The sequence below is a fragment of the Amphiura filiformis genome, chromosome 9 (genome assembly GCF_039555335.1).
Source record: "Amphiura filiformis chromosome 9, Afil_fr2py, whole genome shotgun sequence".
NCBI lineage: Eukaryota > Metazoa > Echinodermata > Ophiuroidea > Amphilepidida > Amphiuridae > Amphiura > Amphiura filiformis.
In genome coordinates, this window is record NC_092636.1 from 67,738,117 (window position 1) to 67,759,476 (window position 21,360).

The 21,360-nt window shown below is 35.9% G+C and overlaps 1 protein-coding gene across 1 annotated transcript; it reads right to left on the bottom strand.

Moving 5' to 3' along the window:
- Nucleotides 1-1,885: 1,885 nt before the first annotated feature.
- On the bottom strand, nt 1,886-19,453 carry LOC140161368 (vesicle-associated membrane protein 7-like). The gene is made up of 8 exons (XM_072184877.1): nt 19,344-19,453; nt 10,773-11,025; nt 8,972-9,021; nt 7,904-7,991; nt 7,379-7,463; nt 7,063-7,130; nt 4,515-4,607; nt 1,886-3,003 (listed from the first exon to the last, which is right to left on the bottom strand). The coding sequence occupies exons 2-8, from the start codon at nt 10,974-10,976 to the stop codon at nt 2,938-2,940; spliced, it is 654 nt and encodes a 217-aa protein (XP_072040978.1). The 5' UTR covers nt 10,977-11,025; nt 19,344-19,453; the 3' UTR covers nt 1,886-2,937.
- Nucleotides 19,454-21,360: the final 1,907 nt, after the last annotated feature.

Sequence of the window (21,360 nt, forward strand, 5' to 3'; positions counted from 1 at the left end):
GTGTGATAGCATTATATGCCCAAAGATACAGGTACAATAAGACGAGCGTATCAAAATATGTACAAAATATATCAGATATCTTATATAACATCTACAATTCCAATGAAATATACATAATTATTTTCCATTCATTTGCATTACCATGGATTTTGTTTCATATCTTTGTTGACATGACCTGGTCCATGGAGGCCAAAGGAGGCATTTTTGAAAATCAAGTTACTAAAATTATTACCTTATGCGGCCCATACACGATCAATGTCATTGATCAATATTGCAGACCCTAAATGCAGGAGTGGATATTGAATCCACTCTTGTATCAGGGGTCTTTGATATTGATCAAAAAATTGAACGTGTATGGGCCGCATGATACAAACTTTAGGCTACCATATCCTGAAAATACCGAAGGCCTAGCATACTTGGTTTATGAAGTTTTGTGATGTCTATTTTCTTGTGTATATTATTGTTTTTTACTGCATATTTTTGCCTTTATCTCAACTTCAAATTTGCCGCCTATGGCCCCATGGACCAGATTGTGTCTCATATACAAACTTACATATTGTATAGCCATGCAATGCATATATAATCTCATCATATTTCATTTTTGTTGAAAGATTTGCAAGTATAATTTTGAATTGAGAGAATATTATACAATTTGTGACACATAGGACTTTCACATAGACCAAAACATTTCAACATTACACTACACTAGCTTTCAGAAAAGAATGGTACTCTCTTGCTCAGATTAACATACGCCAGGCACCCTGCTTATGTGTACAGCTTTGATATGTTAATCAGCCAATCAGATTACCATACGATTGTAAGATGATTGAATCACCCAATTAGAATCAAAGTTTCGTGTTTTTACACACAGCTTATGCTCACCACCACGGGCAAGAGACTGCCCTTCTTCTCTGACAGCTAGTTTAAGGTGGTACTACACCCCTGATAAATTTTGTGACTAATTTTGCATTATAGGGGCAAGGAATCCAATTACTTCACTGAAATTTCAGTGATTCAAGACAAGTGGTTCATTACATATTTTAAGAAATGAGGTACATTCTAGTGGTTACCTCTTTTCTTATCATAAATAACATACCACTTGTCTTGAGTCACTGAAATTCCCAGATGTAGTAACTGGATTCCTTGCCCCTATAACTACATAACTTTTGTTACCAGTGTGTTATTATTTTTTGAGAAAAATGCAAAATAGTCACAAATTTATCAAGGGTGTAGTACCACCTAATGCACAAGGTCAAGGGTAATGATGCTTACCCGCAATCCTTAACATATCATTATACAATGGGAAGACAAAACCCACATCGCACACAAGAACATTTTGAATTTGAATATGTTTGAAATATTCTGTTGTTCATTGCATGATTTCTTCTTCCCTGGTAATTTTAAATGGAAATTCCTAAAACTCTTTTTTTTTCACTCTTCTAAAGCTCAGTTCACAGATACCATTCTAACTCATGAAATCCATATTACATTAAAGCTGTCCATATTAGTTGGTGTAACATGTTTCTTGCTATAAGTAATTTTTCCTGCGTAAGTAATTTTTTATAATTCTTCTGTGGTGTCTGCTGTGCATCCAGCATGCACAAACATGAACGCAACAGTGATAAACCATCATGCTGTCGACACTGATTGGCTGATCAACAGATATGACAACAAGATGTTTGACCCACTGCTCATCGGCAGGTTGACCACACATTTTCTACGCAATTGATAACTACCATAAAATGTATAAATGTTTTGCACTGGACTCCTACCAGGAAATATTAGTGTACATATATCATCACGAAAGTACACAATTAAATTGAATAAATGAGATGTCAGTAGCAGGTAAGTCATTTTTAAAACAATTATTTTATTTTATTTTTTAAATAACGAGCTTAGTATCAGGCACAATGGTATTCTAAAAAATGCTTGGTGTGCTTAAGTTATACAATAAGCTATGCCACCCACAATCCAGGCTTTAGTCCATGGGTAATTGAGTATGCACTTTTCTCATAATAATCAGAGAGTGCATGACAGGAGTGGTGTGCCAGGTTGTAAAGTTACACCTGTTTGGTTTACACACATTCATGTCTTTGTTACAATATAATACACATTAGTGATTCCATCAACAACTTGTGTTCTTGTGGGTACAACTACATGTAGTTACTTATTTCCTAAGGCAGCTATTCTTGAGGGTACAACTACGTGTATTTACTTATGAGAGCTATTCTTGTAAGAACAACTACATGTAGTTACGTTAATTATTTCTTGGGGCAGCTATTCTTGTGGGTAAAACTACATGTAGTTACTTCTTTCCTAGAGCAGATATTCATTTTCTAATCAAAAACCAAAAACACAGTCAAACTGAGACTTAAATTTGCAATCAATGCTTAACCTCTCCCTGTCTATTTGACAATAAATAAAGGGGAAAACCATAATATTCTAACCAGCAATCCCAGTATTAAGAGTGCAATTCCTAACACTCTATACCATGCAACCCAGCTATAGACAAGCATTTTTTCTGAATTTTTGCATTTTTCTGAAATGTGATACTTAGTTACATGTAGTGATGGAGACAAGACAATTCACAATAGGCCCATTGTAAACATGCTGTGCACCAAGAGCACAAGTTGCGGACAGAATCACAAATATGCTTATAAACAATGCATACGAGAGAGCATATGTTTCACACAAATACATCTGGTGCAAAAAAGTGCCATAACAATGTAATATGCTGTTTTTGTATGAATATATGCACTTGTTTAAACACAGACTGACAAGCTAGGAGTCTTTATCTCTTATTCAGTACTGTATAATTCAATGTGTTACCAATATTATGTTTAGTTCCAGTCTGCTCTTCTCTGTATTGCAAAAAGAGAAGATTGAGTGGCAATGACTGAGGTTATTGAATCCATATCAGCTGAGATGATTCAGTGTTCACTTTGTGCAGTGAGGCCATGCCAGGCCGCCACATGCAGCTGATACTATGAAGTATATAATGACCTGTAGAAGGCAAAAGAGAGAACAGAAGTAAAAAATATAGCAAGGAATATGTGTACATCACCCTGGCGTGCAGGCCAAGAAGGAGAAGCATGAAATAGCATTTACATGTTGAGTTGATGCCCTCTCATGACCTTGTTAATATGACCATGGTTGCTGGTCATTTTGCAACTTTGCTGATAGATGTGTCCAATTTAAAGGTCTAACATCATTGACCAGGCCAACTAGCCAGGTTTGTGCAGTAACCATGGTAACTAAATACCAGCAATTATTATGTTTATACTAGGATTTGGCAAGGAACCTTGTCCTTACATATTACAATGTTCTTTTACATGGTCAAGACCTTGGTGAGTAGGACACTTTCATTATCATGGATTATGTTTTGCCATAAAATGTTGAGCTTGTGTAACACTTAATGAATAAATCCAGATGTGTTTTTACGAGGGGGTATCAAAAAGTTTTAGAAATCGCCCAGAAGTGAAAGAGCTATATCAATGAAATTTTGTCAGTGCAATTACTGGTCCTTATGTACATTATGGTCCAAAAATGGTCTCATAAGTATGTTTACTTTTTACAGGAGCTAGATGTCACTACCTGCCTATGTAACCGCATAACCAGCAAAATGGAGAAAATTGAGGCATGCATGCGCAGCATGATTAAGTTCCATTTTAAGGGTTACAGTGATCAGAAAATCTGTGATGAAATAAAAATTCCTTTTCCAAAAAGCGACAGTGACATATCACAATCACCACCGAAGATAATTTTCATTTCATCATCAATTTTCTAGGCACTGCAACCCTTCAAAAGCAGGGTCTTAATAATGCTGCTTGCCTCAATTTTCTCAATATTGCAGTTTATGCGCAGTAACTGGGGCAGCGGGTTATTGGCATCTGGTGCCACCTGTAAAAAGGTAAACATACCTATGAGACCATTTTGGACCATAATGTACATAAGGACCAGTGATTGCACTGACAAAATTTCATTGATATAGCTCTTTCACTTCTGGGCGATTTCTAAAACTTTTGATACCCCCTCAGATAACTCTTTAACAAACAGTTGGGCACAGTTTTGCATTGTTCTTTATCTAATGTCACAACCTTGTTTTGCACTGTTTGATGGTTTGTTTGTTGGTTGGTTTTTTTAAACGGTCACTCCATGTGGAGACACACTTGGGTCCTGATGGGACCAGGCTAAAAAATGCTTGTCATGTATGTGTCTGCAGCTGTAATATGTTTTTAATCAAATCAAATGCCATATTGTCACCATGCTACGATAATGGCTTGACTCATTTTTTGTAATTTTGAAAATTAAGTACAAAATATGGTTCAAGCATGCATCAGTTACGTAATCACCCTAATCATTTCTGATTATTCCTTTTAATTTCATTATTAGTTGTTCTTGTGCAAAGATTGGTGAATAAACATTTTCTCAAAAATTACAAAAAAATGAGTTGGGCAATTATCATAGCAGGGTGATGATATATTGATCTCTTCAAATCTTCTTGTAAAACTTACTATAACTACTATAACTAGAATGATGGTGATTTTTGCATTCTTCATACACATGGCTCTGGATAAATTTCTGCTGTTTTTCTTGAATGTCAATGACTGAAAAAGAGAATCAAATAAATACAATAGAGTAAATTAAAAAGGGTTTGCATTGGGACATGTAATGATGGCAACATTATATGGCAAGTGGACACTTGTTTACATCATGTGACTGCTAGCCAGACTGTTGGAAATAAGCCAAAAGTTTCCAAGGTCATTTATTGGGTCCTTACTCCTGATTCCAGAAAAATACAGCACCCATTTTTCGGAATTGAAAAGGTATCTTGCTTATTCCTGCTACGTTGACCCCTCTTGACGTCATGCTGGACAAATTCCATTCACAAGGTCAGACAAGGTTTGTGTGTGTGAATGCAATGGAGCAAATAAGTCTGCTATCAATATAGCCTTGATTTGCTCTGCATTGAACAGGGCACCTGTCTCATCAAATCGATCTAATACCTCTTCGACTATACTATACTACATGTATAACATAATTGTCTTCACTCTTAATGAAAATCCTCTTAATGCTCTGATAGACCAATATTATTTCACATAGCCACATAGACACGTGCAGATATATAAACTTAACCAAATATTTACATAATCAAAAATAAATATGAGCTCATGCACATTCCTTTTGGCATAGTCCTCCATGTTCAAAATAATAGAATATTTTAGTAGTATGTGAAATTCAATGATAAGTAGACATAAAAGCAAATTATAATGCTTTGAGGTCAACCCCCTTCCTAATACTCCTGTTATAGCTTAGCCGTGTTGTATGCAATTGGAATTACATAGCATACTACACTAAAAAGCAAGATTCCTTATAGGCAGCCGTAGTTATTGTGTAGTAGGCTCGCAATGTCAAGCATATGTGACACGATCTGCTCCATCTGTGCAAAAGGAGGCATTTTTGAAAAATTAGTTACTATAACTATTACCTTTTAAAACATTAGGATATCATATATACTGAAAACACCAAAGATATACTTTTGTTCTAAAGTTCTGAAGTTTTGTGATGTGTATTTTCTTAGGCATTTTATTGTTTTTTTACTCCATATTTTTGCCTTTATCTCAATTTCAAATTTGACACCTTTGGCCCCATGGACCAGATTGTGTAACATACATTGTACAAAATAATATTGGGAATTTAATGGAAAAGGAATTTTGCATTTCAGTTTACCCTCAGTCTTTACTTGTGAATCCTTTTGACTAACAGATACCACACAAAACTAAGTGAAAGGTTATTCATAAGTGAGTGGAGGTCATGTTCATTTATCTGTCCACATTGCACTTCACTGCTATTTACATAAAAAACTACTTTAGTTAAAGGTACACTGTAGACGTGGCAATATCTATTTCATTGTCACTATTATTTTATTTTCCACATTTTGTTATATTATTATTATTATTAGTAGTAGTAGTAGTAGTAGTAGTAGTATTCGTATTATTATTGTTATTATTAGTAGTAGTAGTAGTAGTATTAATAACTATTATTATTATTGTTATTATTATTATTAATTGGGAATTCCCTCGTAGCAGCCTTGGGAATGGCCCAGGAATCCCCACATTTTTAGGTTAACATTTGATATGTCTTCTTTACAAATGTAGGTATACAGCAAATTCCAATATTTGTGCAACATTTCTTTGCAACTTGGGCATTTCTGTTCTTTTCTCATTAAAATGTATGGCCTGGGAATTCATAATTTATTATTTGGGGTACAAACCAACCTGTCATCTTTAGGAAACAATTCTGGAATAGCCCATTGCTTGGAGTGAGAAAAGTGAAAATAATGTAAGTGCAAAGTTATCTATCTTTCCAGTACATTTCCAGGTCAGTTGACAGTGTCCCTGACATCATCAGGTCTAAGTTCAATTGATAACTGATCAACAAATATTGTCCTTGCTGGCTCAGTTTAGAATCCTGTGTACAGCTGATATTACCACTGGTATTGTAATCACTCAGCACAGGCATTTCCTATCACCTACATGTGTACATATATTTGAGCTAAAAATCTCAGTACTTAATAATTGATCTTTGAACAGGCAAAATATAATTCAAGCTTAGGCCAACAAGTGGTTTGAAAAAAATGTGAATTTTTAATTCCCAACTTGGTACAATGGTATTTTTATGGTATTTTGAGGAAAAAAATCTGATTTTCACCAAATTTTTCTGGAAAATTTTTGTAAAATTTTTTTTTAAATAAAAAAAAATCACATGATTTTACAAATGTGTGCGCAAGCTTTGAGATGAACTTTTTATTTTTTTCTTTTTATAGACTTTTACAGAAATACTTCTACTCCTCTACAATATGGAAATGAACCAGCCATGGATGTGTACACATACATGTAGGCCACTCCAACCAAGCAAACCCTGAACATACCCTGCCTCATGTACTGTTCATTAATTGTACCATACTGCTTATTGTTACTGAGGTAACAAATGAGACATCAACAACAAAATGAAAGTAAACTTGGTGTAAATGCTTTGAGATAACAATGTTCATCAACTTACCGTTGATTCTAGATCTTCTGTTTTATCTATTAACAATTCTAATTTCTCCCCCCTATTAGTGATGGATAATAAAAAAAAAAGAGAAAAGGAAATAAAAATACACTTTATTTGCAGCAAGTGATACCAAGAATTTTACTTTCAAATCAAACTCAGGTATTACATATTGTTTGGGGTTTTTTTTGTCATTAAAGTTTATCACATGTGTAATACTTACACTGTGCAAATTCAAATTCATGCATCATAAAGTTACAACTAAAGAATATAGAGATCTTTTTGGTTACACTCTAAATAGAAATCATTGTTTCAAAACACTTACCAATATTCTTCACCATGATGCCTTTGAGTTCATCTAAGTCTGTCTGGATTTCTCCTACTTTATCTTTTTGCTGTGAGTAATGTTTCTGCAAGGAAAATAAACACAATTTTACTCATTATTATGTTTTCAGAATCTTCCTTCATATACTTTGTACAGAGTTGAAGAGTCCAATATAATCAACACTTGAACTCAAAACTTGGACTGTGTTGGATAGGCTCACTTTTTCCCCAAAAATTTAGTTTTCTACCATTTTTTGACCAAAACTCATTTTTGACTTGCTCATTTTTAACCAAAAATCACATTTGGTTAATCAAATCACATTTTTGACCAAAACATTTTTCGTCCTCCCATGTATGGAATGTGTGTGTGCTTTTATAAACAACAGCGAGGACATGCACAGTATGAAATATATCTGTGTAACTGTGGACAAGTTCCAGTAACTAAACTCAAGCAAACATATTTCATGTGTAGTATAGTCAAATTACTATCACTTTTACCTACAAATGAAGCAGATAAGTTTCTTACCATTTGTGTAGAGAGTACCCTTGAAAATTCACTATTCATTGCAAATGGTAATGCCGTCTGTGCTCTTGTACCATACATAGCTTGAAACCTGAAAAACAGTGAACATATTGCATGAGATATTCACATTTCAGTTTACTTCAACATGCTGATACATACAGCACATAATAGTACAAATATCTAATCCAGCAATTGTAAGTTGTGAAATAAAATATTCACTGTAGATTGAAATCCATTTTTGTTTGTTAATATAGAATGTTTTCTTCATTTGTAAAACATGCTGTCACACATTTGCCACTGACAAAGATCCCCTTAAAACCCCTGTTATTGTGAAACACCTCTTGCACTTGTCAATGCATACCAACGATATTAGATCCAAATGCCCTGTGTGTAACTCCATTGTAAATTCCCATATTGGTTTGTCACACACGGAGAGCAAAATGGTGTACCTCCAGCATTTGTCGGCAAAAGCACAAAATGGAATGACAGTTTGAGTCTTTAACCTTGAGTGTGATACAGCTTTGTGTAGCGCTTTACAAGTGCTATTAGTTAATTATATTATATGCAAAATGCAAACGAGCAAGCACTTTAGTCTAAACTAAGTTTGCTGGTTGCAATCTGGGGGTACATTATTTTGCCCAAATATGGCAGAATCATGACTCTTTTTGTGTAATCTCTTTGTCTTTGATGCACACACAATGACTACTTAAGAACTTGTGACCAAATTTTCTTGATAACACAATTTAATTTATTTGTAAATCCCACAAATCTTTGCCAGTGTACCCCCTGATGTTGTCATCTGATGTCATGCCAATGTGCACAGCGTTAGCTAACATCATTACTGCACATTTCAAAGCCATGAAGTGCACAGTAATGATGTGCGCGTCAATGTGACAACATCAAATGCAAAGGCTAATGGGTTTTAGATGCCAAAAGTTCACATCCTGACCAGTCAGCATATTAATCAATCAGGACAACACTTTTCAATTTACATAACCACACACCACATCAGGAAAATAATGCAGAAGACTTGTGGCAGTGACTGTAGCTATTAGAGTAACAAACACTTACCTTTGCTTGACTTCCCCTAGAAATAAGAAAGCTTTCGACCTCTCAAATTCCTGCAAATTATAAAATGACAGTGGGCATAAGTCAAGACTTCATACACTTTATACCAATGTACTTCTACTGGGAAACATAACACATGTCTAGTGTTCAGATATAAGAATGGTTTCAATGGTATACAAAACACAGTGGAAGTATATTTCATCAGTTCAGTTCTTGATATGATCAAATAAATGAAGCATTTTGGAATTTGTCTTTACTTTCAAAGACTTACATGTAGTACAAGTACCTCCCAACCTTTTTCCTCAGGTCTCTCTTCCCCCTCTCTTTTATCTCCCCAACATTCCTTATTTCTTTTTCCTCACTCTCTCACACCCTGATTAAATAAAAGAATCTGGCGTACAATTACTCAAACCCACTAAAAGGGGTTTCTCACTATCTATGAAAGAATCCCAAAAGATCAAATCTTCACCAAAATGCATTGTTGTGCAGTTTGTGCAGAACCAAAGATTTGAAAGTGCCCAATATTTTTAATAATAAAGATAATGTAGTTTGTCATATAGCCATTGTAACTTGGTGCTGAGATCATGTCTGTTTAGTTGATTATTTTTCTCAGTTTTATAATATAAGTGCACTACAAAGATTTGCTCAAAAGGGCATACATGTAAATAACAGTCGGAAGGGCATCATGCGCGTTTTCCGTTAAAGGTCAAATTATTAACGGACGCGACTTTGGCAAAAATGACCGTCGCACTCTTGGGTATGCTTTTTTACTTTTCCCGCGGAAAATTTCGATTTGAAATGTATCGTATTATGTGTAGCCAATCATCTTGGGCAATTAACAAATAAGTTTTATTAGAAAATATCTTCACAATTCTCTATTTGATTTCCATTTTGTCTACTTTTGTCGTTAGAATTAAGTGATTTTTATGCGTTTGCTTTACCTTCAAATTTATTTTCGCTGCTAAGGACTTCTAACCCGGATATTTTCTGTCTTAACGCTTTGATCATTCTAATTTTTAGCCAGACAAGTAATTTCAACCTTTACCTATCGATTAGTCTTTGTCCCGAATTTTGAACTTAAAATTCTAAATTGTTATAATAGTTTAAATTGGTTACCCAGATTAGGCCCATCGACGAAAATTAAGTAAACAACTTCATAACAATACCGCGTGACTTGACACCATGAACGAGTACACGCTGCGTGACTTTTGTTGCGCCCAAGCGCGCCATTCATCTGCGTTCAGTGAAATACGCGCGCGCAGTTTAACACTGCTCGCACGAACCTTCTCAATGCTGTTGTCACATGGCCTACTGTTTACTGGTATTTTTCCGTCTTGTAAAATACCCTTTTCATCCCGGCAGGTTTTTGTCTTAACCAACCAAAAATCTTGATTTTTTAATATGAGGATAATAAGCCATGTTTCTAATCATATGCAAATTCCTGATTTATGAACTCGCACCATTTTTAAAATAACGCAGTTTTTCTTACTCTTTTATCTCAATTCATGACAAAAAATTGTGTTTATGTGCCCATATCATATTCCTTGCAAAGTTACGGTATCTTTTGTGAACATATATGGAATGTTGAAAGCCTTTCTTGTAGTTATATATAAAATATATAGCTATTAGGAGTTGTAGAGAGAAACTAGCTTTTAAAACTGCAACCCAAATCAAGCAAATTTAAATTTTCGTTGTGTGCGTATTCATAGCGTACAGTTTAATAATAGCGCGTCAAAGTTGAATGGCCCTCCAACTGAATAAGGGCACTATAAATTATGTTAATAAAGGTGTATTCAATACTCACGTCATCTGCAATACAGAGGAAAATGATTCTGTCATCTGAGATGTAGTGGAATAAGTAGCTTCCATGTGAGTATGTAAGCTTGGCATTGCCTGGTGGTATCTTGGCTAGAATCTGTTCTGCAACTTCTGTGAAATTGCCTGTACACGCTGCATTGTTGACCAGGACCGTGGTCCCTCTGGACACTGATGAGAATAGTATGGGCATGGTGGCTGGTTGATTCCAGCTAGGCTACTTTCAGGTGTGTCTGTTCAAGCTGAAGATAAAAAAGAGGGAGTTGTAATAATTAATATCCTTGCAACTTCAAATTTATCTCGGTCTCTACAAAATAATTTTTCCTATACTCCACCCTATATTGTAACTTATTGGGTAAATTAAAACAAGGGGTGTCACCCCAACTTAGTAATTCAAATTTGGCAATAGTTTTGCCAATCAAATTAATCTGCAAAAACATTTTTGTACATACATGTAAACATTGTGTAGCCAGAGGTTTCCAGTAGTATAAAAATCTCAACTTTTTTTTAAAGAAAAAGAGGGGAGGGGGTGAAGCTGTGGATCACGAAATGTCCCTTTAAATAACAGTTTCTTTTTAAAGCAAATACCTCCTGCAAAGCGGTCATACATGTAGCTCCATCTAGTATGCAAATTAACAGGTGAGCACCTTGGACATGGTGTAAAGCCCGATACATGTATTAAAAGGGCATTTTGTGATCCACAGCATCACCCCCCCCCCCCCCCTTTTCTCAAAAAAGTTGAGATTTTTATACTCACTAGAAACCTCTGGTCACATAATACTTTTGCAAAAATATCGAGAAATTTGATTTGAATTACAATGTAGGCTAAGTAAAATGAATAACATGTATATCGTCCCCGCCCTCATCAATTTTTGGAAATTTTAAAATATTTTTGATATTTTCCTTATTTGCTCCCATATTTTGTTTCTGAAATTGTAATGAAGCAAAAACCTGTACTGAAATTCTTGGTTATCATAAAGCCATAGCATTAGTAAACACTTTCTTCAAGATAGGAGTAGGGCTTTGGGAAATAACAAAAATATTAGGGGCTTCCCGGTTTTTATGATAATGTTGACACTTGACAAAGCCTTTGTAATTGCAATTTAACACAGAAATGAGTGGTCAATTTGTAACAACATAACTGATAAAGGGCAGGGTGCATAGCTGGTATCACTTAGCAGTTTGCTATACAATCTAGTTAGTTTGCTATGCAAGTTCCATTATGCATATAACTATTTTGCTACGCAAGTTTTTACACATGTAACATATAATTTTAATTATAAAATTTTAAAATGTTTCTTTTAATCGGCCATTATTATTTACGATCATTCAAGAAAAATGTCACAATCTATTTTTATTGTTACTAAGGCCTATTGGTTCATTTGGTTGGCAACTCGTAATATATTTCTTATTCTATAAAACATGTATATTTATGTGAGAGGTAGGCCTTCAATAGTTTCACATTCATAGGCCTATTTTGAACCCTCGGTTTTTCTAGCACAAACCGTATTTATCATGATGTCATGATGCAAAATAAATACGATAAAAATTGCTACACAAACTGCCATACAATATTTGAAAAGTAACTGCTATACAAACTAATATTTGCATAGAATTTTTGCTATACAAAAATTTGACACTATCGCGGACCTGCGTGGGTCATCATATTGCGGGCACCGTCCATGATGGGGAGGCACAAGCTGATTTTCGCAATTTTCTAAATTTTGCAATCAATGCCCAGGTTTAAAAATCCGATGCGAATCCGTGAATCGATTCGCGCAAAGATTCTCGTAAAACATCAACTGGGCGAATCCATATGGATTCGCGTAGTGCATTGGCATGATTGGCAGTGTACAGAAAGAAAAAAATATGTACCCAGTTTGACTATTTATACTTCATTATTTAAGCAACTGAACCCCAAAAATGGTGAATTATGGTATAATTTACTTAAATCATTAATAATTTGTACAAATCATTAATAATTTGTACAATAATACTGATTTGAGAGGGCATTTTAACAGCAAAAACAGCCATCGGTTGTGTGCCGATGTTTTGTTCGCCAGAGCCGCCATCTTGGATGATTGATCAGACTGTATGAGGGCAGTATTTTTTTCAATCATTGTGCAGCGGGAGCCGGATGTAGATTTGCGCAAATCATGGATTCTCGCAAAATTCTCTTGCTCTCCTTAGTTGACCATTCTCTCCTTACATTCTATTGTAATGCTCTAAACAGCTCTCCTTGATGACTCCAGAAGAGCTATTTATTGCTCTCCTGCAAATTCCAAAAGACAGTCCCTGTGGATGGAAGTAATTACACCAGGAAAAGCAAATTGGTGTTTTCTATGCAGAGCAAATTGACTGGAACTGAAAGGCCCTGTACAAACCAATAGATAGGTACAAAAGGCAAACCTTAGTTAACACAATTTCCTAGTCAGCCAAATTGGCTCAAACACAGGCTCAAACCCAATACTTATTTTACATAGAAAATAAAAAGAAAAGATAGGTCAAGGAAACCTACATGTTTTCTATAGCACATGGAATTTTTTGAGGGATTTTAATAGCAGTTATAGAAAAGCTGCTCTATCATGAGACTGTTTTGTTTTGCAATTGATGCATTTAAATGTTGGCTGAATGATTTTGATGAAAGTCAATCTTTGACAACGTAACTTTACAACGGAAAATGAAATGACAACACAGTTTTCAGCTTTGGCCTTCTTTACTCCAATGGCTTTGAACAATTTGATACATATAAAATAATGTGGTTTGATGACAAATTTGCCATCAAACCACATCATTTTATATATCAAATTAAAGCCCTTGAGTAAAGAAAGCCATAAATATTCAGCCAACTTTTAATGCATCATTTAAAAAACAAAACGACATAGCCTCATGATAGAGTAGCTTTTCTATGTGGAACTGCTATCAAAATCCCTCTAAAATTCCATGTGCGATTATCTCATCACAAAAATAAATCGTATATGTGGGTCAAAGTACTATAGACAACATATTTATGTAGGATTCCTTGAAAAATCTGTTCTTTTAATTTTCTATGTAAAATACGTATTGTGTTTGGGCCCCGGTTTGAGCCAATTTGGCTGCCTAGCAATAATGTGTTAACTAATGTTTGCCTTTCATACCTAACTACACAGTATTAATCAAAATTCAAATATAAAAACACAAGTCAAGACACAGACAAGTGTACTTTATCAGTACGGAACGATTTTTGAATTCACAGATTGGTGAATACACATATCTGTGAATTCACAGATATGGGTCAGTCCATGTCAAATCAACCAGGGCTCCCCAGGTGACCCTCTCAGATTTTGATGAAATTCCATCAAAATAATCTTTTGTGGCCACAAAAATGAACCCATACAAAAATTTGGCCTCATAGGCCATGTCGTTTTTGAGAAATGGCCTCTTGAAGTTTGGCCCGGACCCCCCCTTTTTGGCACTCACGAGTGTCATTAGTGATATTTACCAACTTTGGTAGCTCATAACTTTCTGTTCTGAACAGATATAAAGCTGCAAATTTGCATTCTAGCTAACCTTATGTCATATTTTCAGAATCTGGCTCTAAATTTCAGATGCTTTCCTTTTTAAGTTATGAGCACTCAAATTTGGAAATTTATTCAACCGCAATTGTCATTTTGGGGGTCCCCTGGTGCCAAAAATATGTGATTATATGACTCAAATGTCACAGATGCATTGTCTATGGGTACATATCTGAGCCTACAAGCAAGTTTGAGCTAATCAAACCATTGATGGAGGAATAGGCAGCTTCTGAAGTTGGGTCCGGGTGAAAACTTGCCGGAGACCCCCCTCTTTCTGACCAGTGGTTGACCTTGTGGACAGTTAAAACATGAACTGAAATTTACAGCCATGAAACATACTTATGAGACCTACCAAGAAACAAAAATTCAGCTTTGGTACTCAACTCCATCATACATGTAGTTAGATGGCTCTTGAAAATAGGGAGGAAAACCTGTTATTTCTTGTCTAAGGTTGTTGAATTTGGCAGCCATAGCAACAAAATATGCCAAATTTGACTAAGTATATGTTCATATTTTTTGGGTCATACTTAATAACAGACCACTCTAGATGTGTTAATTAGCCTCTAAAACACACCCAGAACATATTTCTTATGACACTTGAGGCAACTTGTGAAATTTTATTGTCATGGTTGCTGAATTCAACAACCTTAGACAAGAAATAGCAGGTTTTCCACCCTATTTTCAAGTTGCCATCTAACTATGATGGAATTGAGTTTTTGTTTCTAGGTAGGTCTCATTAGTATGTTTCATGGCTGTAAATTTCAATTCATGTTTTAACTGTCCACAAGGCCAATTTCGGATGCCGCCTATTCCTCCATCAATGGTTTGATTTGCTCAAACTTGCTTGTGGGCTCAGATATGTACCCATAGACAATGTATCTATGACATTTGAGTCATATGATCACATATTTTTGGCACCAGGGGACCCCCAAAATGACAAAATCACACTTGCGGTTGAATAAATGACCAACTTTGGGTGCTCATAACTTAAAAAAGGAAAGCAGATATTTGGAATTTAGAGCCAGATTCTGAAAATATGACATAAGGTTAGCTAGAATGCAAATTTGCAGCTTTATATCTGTTCAGAACAGGAAGTTATGAGCTACCAAAGTTGATAAAAATCACCAATGACACGCGCGAGTGCCAAAAAGGGGGGTCCGGGCCAAACTTCAAACGACCATTTCTCAAAAACGACATGGCCTATGAGGCCAAATTTTTGTATGGGTTCATTGTGGCCATAAAAGATTATTCTGATGGAATTTCATCAAAATCTGAGAGGGTCACCTGGGAACTTTTCAGAAAGTTGGTTGATTTGACATGGACTTACCCAAATACCGGATACCGCCTCTGTGAATACACAGATATTGAAGAACCCATTCCATTTTCATCCCAGGGCAAGAAAAGCAAGAGGTGGGCAAAGTTGCTATGGTGGACGACTGGGTCTCTAATATCAATTCTGGTAAAATGACGGGCATGGCCCTTATTGATTTAAGGAAGGCGTTCGATACCGTGAATCATGATATTCTGATTAATAAACTTCACGATATTGGAGCATCAAACAACACCCTCAATTGGTTTAAATCCTATCTGAGTGGCAGAATGCAAAGAGTGTCGTTTAATGGAGTTGTTTCAGATACATTACCCATTAATACAGGAGTTCCACAAGGCAGTATCCTTGGCCCACTTTTGTTTATAATTTTTATCAATGATATGCCTAAAGTAATAAACCATGGAAAGATTTCTATGTATGCTGATGACACTACATTGTATGTCAATGAAAGTGATGTTAACATTATGTCAAAGAAGCTTACGGAGGATCTTGAGGCGATAACTAAATGGCTGCATAAAACAAGCTTTTCCTCAATACAAATAAGACTAAAGTAATGTTATTAGGCAGTAGTGCAAGATACATAAAGTTGATGAAGATTCTTTTTCAGTAGTTGTTAATGGTTGTAAACTAGAGAGAGTTAACAAGGCTAAATGTTTAGGTGTTTTAATTGATGATGAATTACTGTGGCATAAGCAAGTAAATTGTGTTATTCAGAAATTGTTCTGTAAAATATCTCTTTTAAGACGTCTGAGCGCATTTCTTGATAGTAACACCCTTAATATCTTGTACAAGTCATTGATTCAACCCTGTTTTGACTATTGCTGTGTTGTACGGTTTGGTCGATATGAAAATGATGTACACAAACTCAATGTCTTACAAAAATGATGTGCTAGAATTATTTTGAGCGTTAATTCCCAAACCTAGTCTAATGTTATGTTTCCAGTATTAGGATGGAATTCACTTTATGATCGTTGCAATTATTTTAAAGCACTGCTGATGTTTAAATCTTTAAATGGCCTGGCGCCATCATATCATTCTTCCAAATGTAAATATGTATCTGATAATCATGGCATTCATACAAGACAAGCTGCAGCTGGTCTGCTAGCGTTGCCACCTTGCTCTAATGGTAATGATACCGAATATTTTAAATTTTCTTTCTCGTACAGCGGTGTTGAGGTGTGGAACAAAATTGATTATGATGTAAGGATGTTTTAAGAATATATGTATAAGTTTAAGCAAGGAAGCATGGTTTAAGCTATAATTTGATGTTATTAGTGCATTTAGTGGTGTCATATGTATTTAACAGTGTATTTATATATAGAGATGTTCATTTGTTTGGTTTTTTTGGTCAAATAATTGTTCCTCTAGTTGGTGCTATATTATTTTGTCATGCTGGTTTGATTTGATTTGATACGTGTTAATAATTTTTGTTGTATTATATGTAATTTTAAATTTCTATTGTGCAATTGTTATATGATGCAGGGCCCCGTGTAATAACAGCATTTTTGCTGATCGGGTTACCCTGGGTAAATATGATGTAATAAATAAATAAATAAATAAATAAATAAATAAGTTGGTATGATATTCTTTTTCTTGCCTTAGATATAGATACTTTCTACAGTTGGAAAACAAAATACGCCGCTGCGTTTTATTTTTTTAAATTATTTTTTAAACGCAATGGTGACATTTTTTTTTCAACTGTAAAAAGTTTCTATACACTCTTAGGCAAAACGAAAATATCATACCAACTTTGCCCACCTTTTGTTTTTCTTGCCCTGGGATGAATTAACTTCACAGATCTATGCGGTCATCTGTGAATTCACAGATATTTGTAGTTGTGTAACAAATTTCGAACGTTTGAGGACTTGTTCTATAGTATGCCTGGTCAAGCACCCTCACAGACCCGAATGTAGTGAGGGTGCTTGGTATGTCCGCCCTCTTTAAATTACATGGATGGCCAGCATCCTGGCCCGCAAATTTAAGCTAAATGAGAAGCCTATTTTAGTTGCAAAATGAGAACACAGAGTGGCTTATCTTTAACCCACATTCTCAATCTCTCATGCCAGAGGTTAAAATAAAACGATCCCTAACTAATTATCAAAAGATCGTAAATTTAATTTCTTCAAACGTGCCAGCGAAATGATTTGTTTGCAAGTAACAATCCTTGTTCCGACACCGATTCCATTCATTCGGCAAACCACGTGATCACTCAGGTGAACTAGGATTGGATGATCAATTGAGTTAAATTTTATCCAGGTTACCGGGCCATGCCTAATGATATACTCGCGTCTTGAAATATTTTTCAGCCACGTTGCAAAATGATCGGAAATACACCATCAAGGCGACTCGATCGGTAAGCATCATTGAAACTAAGCAATATTTAGTATTTCTTACTTTCAATTTCTTGGATAAAATTGTAGTTTACAGTTTTGATTAGTTTGATGAGAGTGGATTTAAAAACCAGTCCACTATAGAAAAAATATTAAATTCGTGAACATTGTGGAACATTCAACTACGCTTGTTACTCCGCGACTAATCATGCTAACTACATGCGCGTACAACGCTACTCTACATGTACGCGTCCACATTAGCGAGGCTATCTGCGTACAACTGCTTACTATGCACAGCCACAGCAAAGAGTATGTTCCACGATGTACACGAATTTGATAATTTTTCTATAGTAGACGTTGTAATTGACAGTTTGACATTTCACCCGGAGGATAATGTGAATCCATTAAGATGTGGCGATCAATTTCACGATTTAAATCTTTCCTTTGGGGCGATTTCCATTTCTTGCTATCATTTAAAGCCTGAAAGCATCCATATTAAAGATAGGCTATCAGTCGCTTATGCAGATATACATTGTTGTTAAATGTTTTATGTTAACATTGGATTTCATTTCTTGTTTACTGTTCACTGTATGGAAAAGCCTCTTCTGTTGTATCTTGTATTGGTTGTATTTCCCACGCATACTCCCATAGGATGCCTCCAGGGTTTTATTTTGGCAAGTTTGCATTAGTATATCTAGTAAAATACTCACTTTAGAAACCTGTGTCACTGATGTATGTCATCTGTGATTGCTCAACTTATTCTACGCATCAGCTTTTGTCCAAAGAAATATTTAAAAGATGATTTTTGAGTGATTTTTATGAGGAGCGAAAAGTCCACTCCACGACTAAGTCGACTATATTATACATGTGAATATGCATGGTGATGAATGCACACTAAATCGCGGTGACATATACACGTAGCTCCTTGGAACTCACGGTCGGAGCCGTGAGTTCCAGTTATTGGAACTAGATATTTATGAATTCATAATTTCATACGGATATATGAATACACCAATCGGTCTGTACTGTTATTATTTTTTATGAGGCAATATACATACATTACAATTGTACATTGTTTACATGAGTCTACCAAAGGCAAAACATTGAGTTTACCAAAACAAAACATTTGTCATTGTGATAATCAGTGTCATGTGAGTGACAATGATGAAATATGTTTATGTAACTCATGAACTGAGCACTGCACTGAAAGTGCGGTAAGCTTATAAATTACAATATCCCGTTTGGAATTTTTAATGGCAAAATACAATAGTCGTTCTCCTAGTCTTGCACAATAATAAACCAACACACATTCTGCTACTGAGATTTTTCAGATAAGTAAAGCTTACGTGTATTCCGTGTCTTTGAAGAATCAAACATGACAAAAACATCAAAACTGCGACAACCACAAATCTATATCAGCTTGCTTCCTTTACTTTTATGAACTTTGCATTCGAACTTTGACCTTTCAGTCACGAGTAAAATGCAAACTGGAGATTTTGACGATGGAAAACGCTCTAAGAGCGCTGGAGCCTTGTTAAGTTCCCGATCATTTTCTTCAGATTGCGGGCGGATGCGTCCTGATCATGATGGGGTGGTGCAAGTAGAATTATGTTAGAGGGGTGGAGGTGCCAAAGATTTTTTGTCAGGCCTAAACGTGGGGAGGCAAGATGTTTTTAGGCAGGCCACAGATTTTGAACGCCATTGCGACCAGCCCGGCCCCCTTTGCAATTTCATCAAATTTACGCCCCCCCCCCTTTTTTTTAAAGCAAAATCAAGGACAAAATCAAAAACAACCCCTTTTTTGTGGTTTTCAAACTAGAATTTCAACACACCTTTTCAATTGCCATCATAGGCCTAACCGGATTTCGCGGACAGTGCCAATCCTTACTTTTTTGCCAATTTAGCGGTCTTATAAGGGGTGGTGCAATAATTATGTGTACCCCGAGGGGTGAATTCTCAAAATGGTCTGCCAAAATCGCTTGCCCCCCCCTTTGGCCGTGCTAAAAACCTTTGCCCCCCTTTCGACGTGCCAAAAACCTTTGCCCCCCTTTTGACGTGCCAAAAATCTTTGCCCCCCCCTTACACATGCAAGATTTTGGGGAACCCGAATTTAAAACCTTAAATTGTCTTAACATATAATGCGAGCATAGCGAGCAGGAAATTTTGCATATTTGAACGTGCTCGTAACGTTTTCCTACGCCTTTTTAGGGCGTAATATAGAAACGGTGCCCAAAATATCTGTGCCAAAAATTGCTTGCCCCCCCTTTCGACCTGCCAAAATCGCTTGACCCCCTTTCGACCTGCCAAAAATCGCTTGCCCCCCCTTTTGGCCTGCCAAAAATCTTTGCCCCCTATAATTCACCCCGGTACACATAATTATTGCACCACCCCTAACAAAAAATACCCCTTTTCTGCGCTGTTTGGTAACTCTCATGGTTACCAATTTGTGTAAGGGGATGTGCAATAATTATTAGCCCTGGTAAAATTGGGGGCAAGAAATATAATGGCGCTGAAACGAAAGTGGGGCACAAGCAATTTTGGGCCAGCCGACTAGGGCCAGCCGAGAGGGGAGGGGGGGGGGGTTAAGCGATTTTAGGCACACATTCATGGGGCGCCGTGAATAGATACATAGGCCTAGGCCTAATTAGGAACGCTCAAATATGTAAACAATTCTGCTCGTTCGCCCACCAAAGTTAAATCTGGGGTGGGTGCCGGTGGCGTGCACTGCAAAAACTAGGGTGTCAAAGTAACACCGGTTGGAGTCAACAGGACCGCACCCACGGGGTGTTGTTTTTATTTACACTATATTGGTGTAGTTATATTGTTATATACCTTCCAGGTGTCACATGATGCAGTTATGTCTACAGTAGAATTCATCACGACCTTTGCAGGACTTAAACCCCATTAAAAGCTATTAAACCAAGATAACACTCATTGAAAACAGCTCAACTGATTAAATCAGATCTTCTCTTGTTAAATCCACACTACACATGTTTCTGTTTTACCTGTGCAATGAGCTGGTATTATAGTTTCAGTTGGGTGAACGATTTAGCAAACACAAGGTAACAATACTGTGTGAGCTTTTGTTTACGAAATGAGACAATAGTCTGCTTATTGTTAACCAGCATTCTTGAAAATGAGAAGCATAATGGTTGCAGACTTAACACGGTTTGGAAATAATTTCTTCATATTTTTTGGTATTAGGGCCTATCTGTCGTTTACATATCATTCCTAAAACACAAAAGTGCGAATATTTCCAAACACCTAATAGCTAAAAATTTAGGACATGTTACAAAACTTTATTTTCTAGAATTTCAGAGAATACTTTAAATATTGGCCGGTTATTTTTCACACAGTGACGTT

Excerpts from the sequence above, each read along its gene's own strand:
- LOC140161368 (XM_072184877.1), bottom strand. The coding sequence starts at position 10,976 with ATGCCCATACTATTCTCATCAGTGTCCAGAGGGACCACGGTCCTGGTC. Across the intron at positions 7,131-7,378 it reads CATCATGGTGAAGAATATTG|TATCCATCACTAATAGGGGG; the intron begins GTAAGTGTTTTG and ends TTTTTTTTTTAT. Across the intron at positions 3,004-4,514 it reads TTCTAGTTATAGTAGTTATA|GTCATTATATACTTCATAGT; the intron begins GTAAGTTTTACA and ends TGCCTTCTACAG.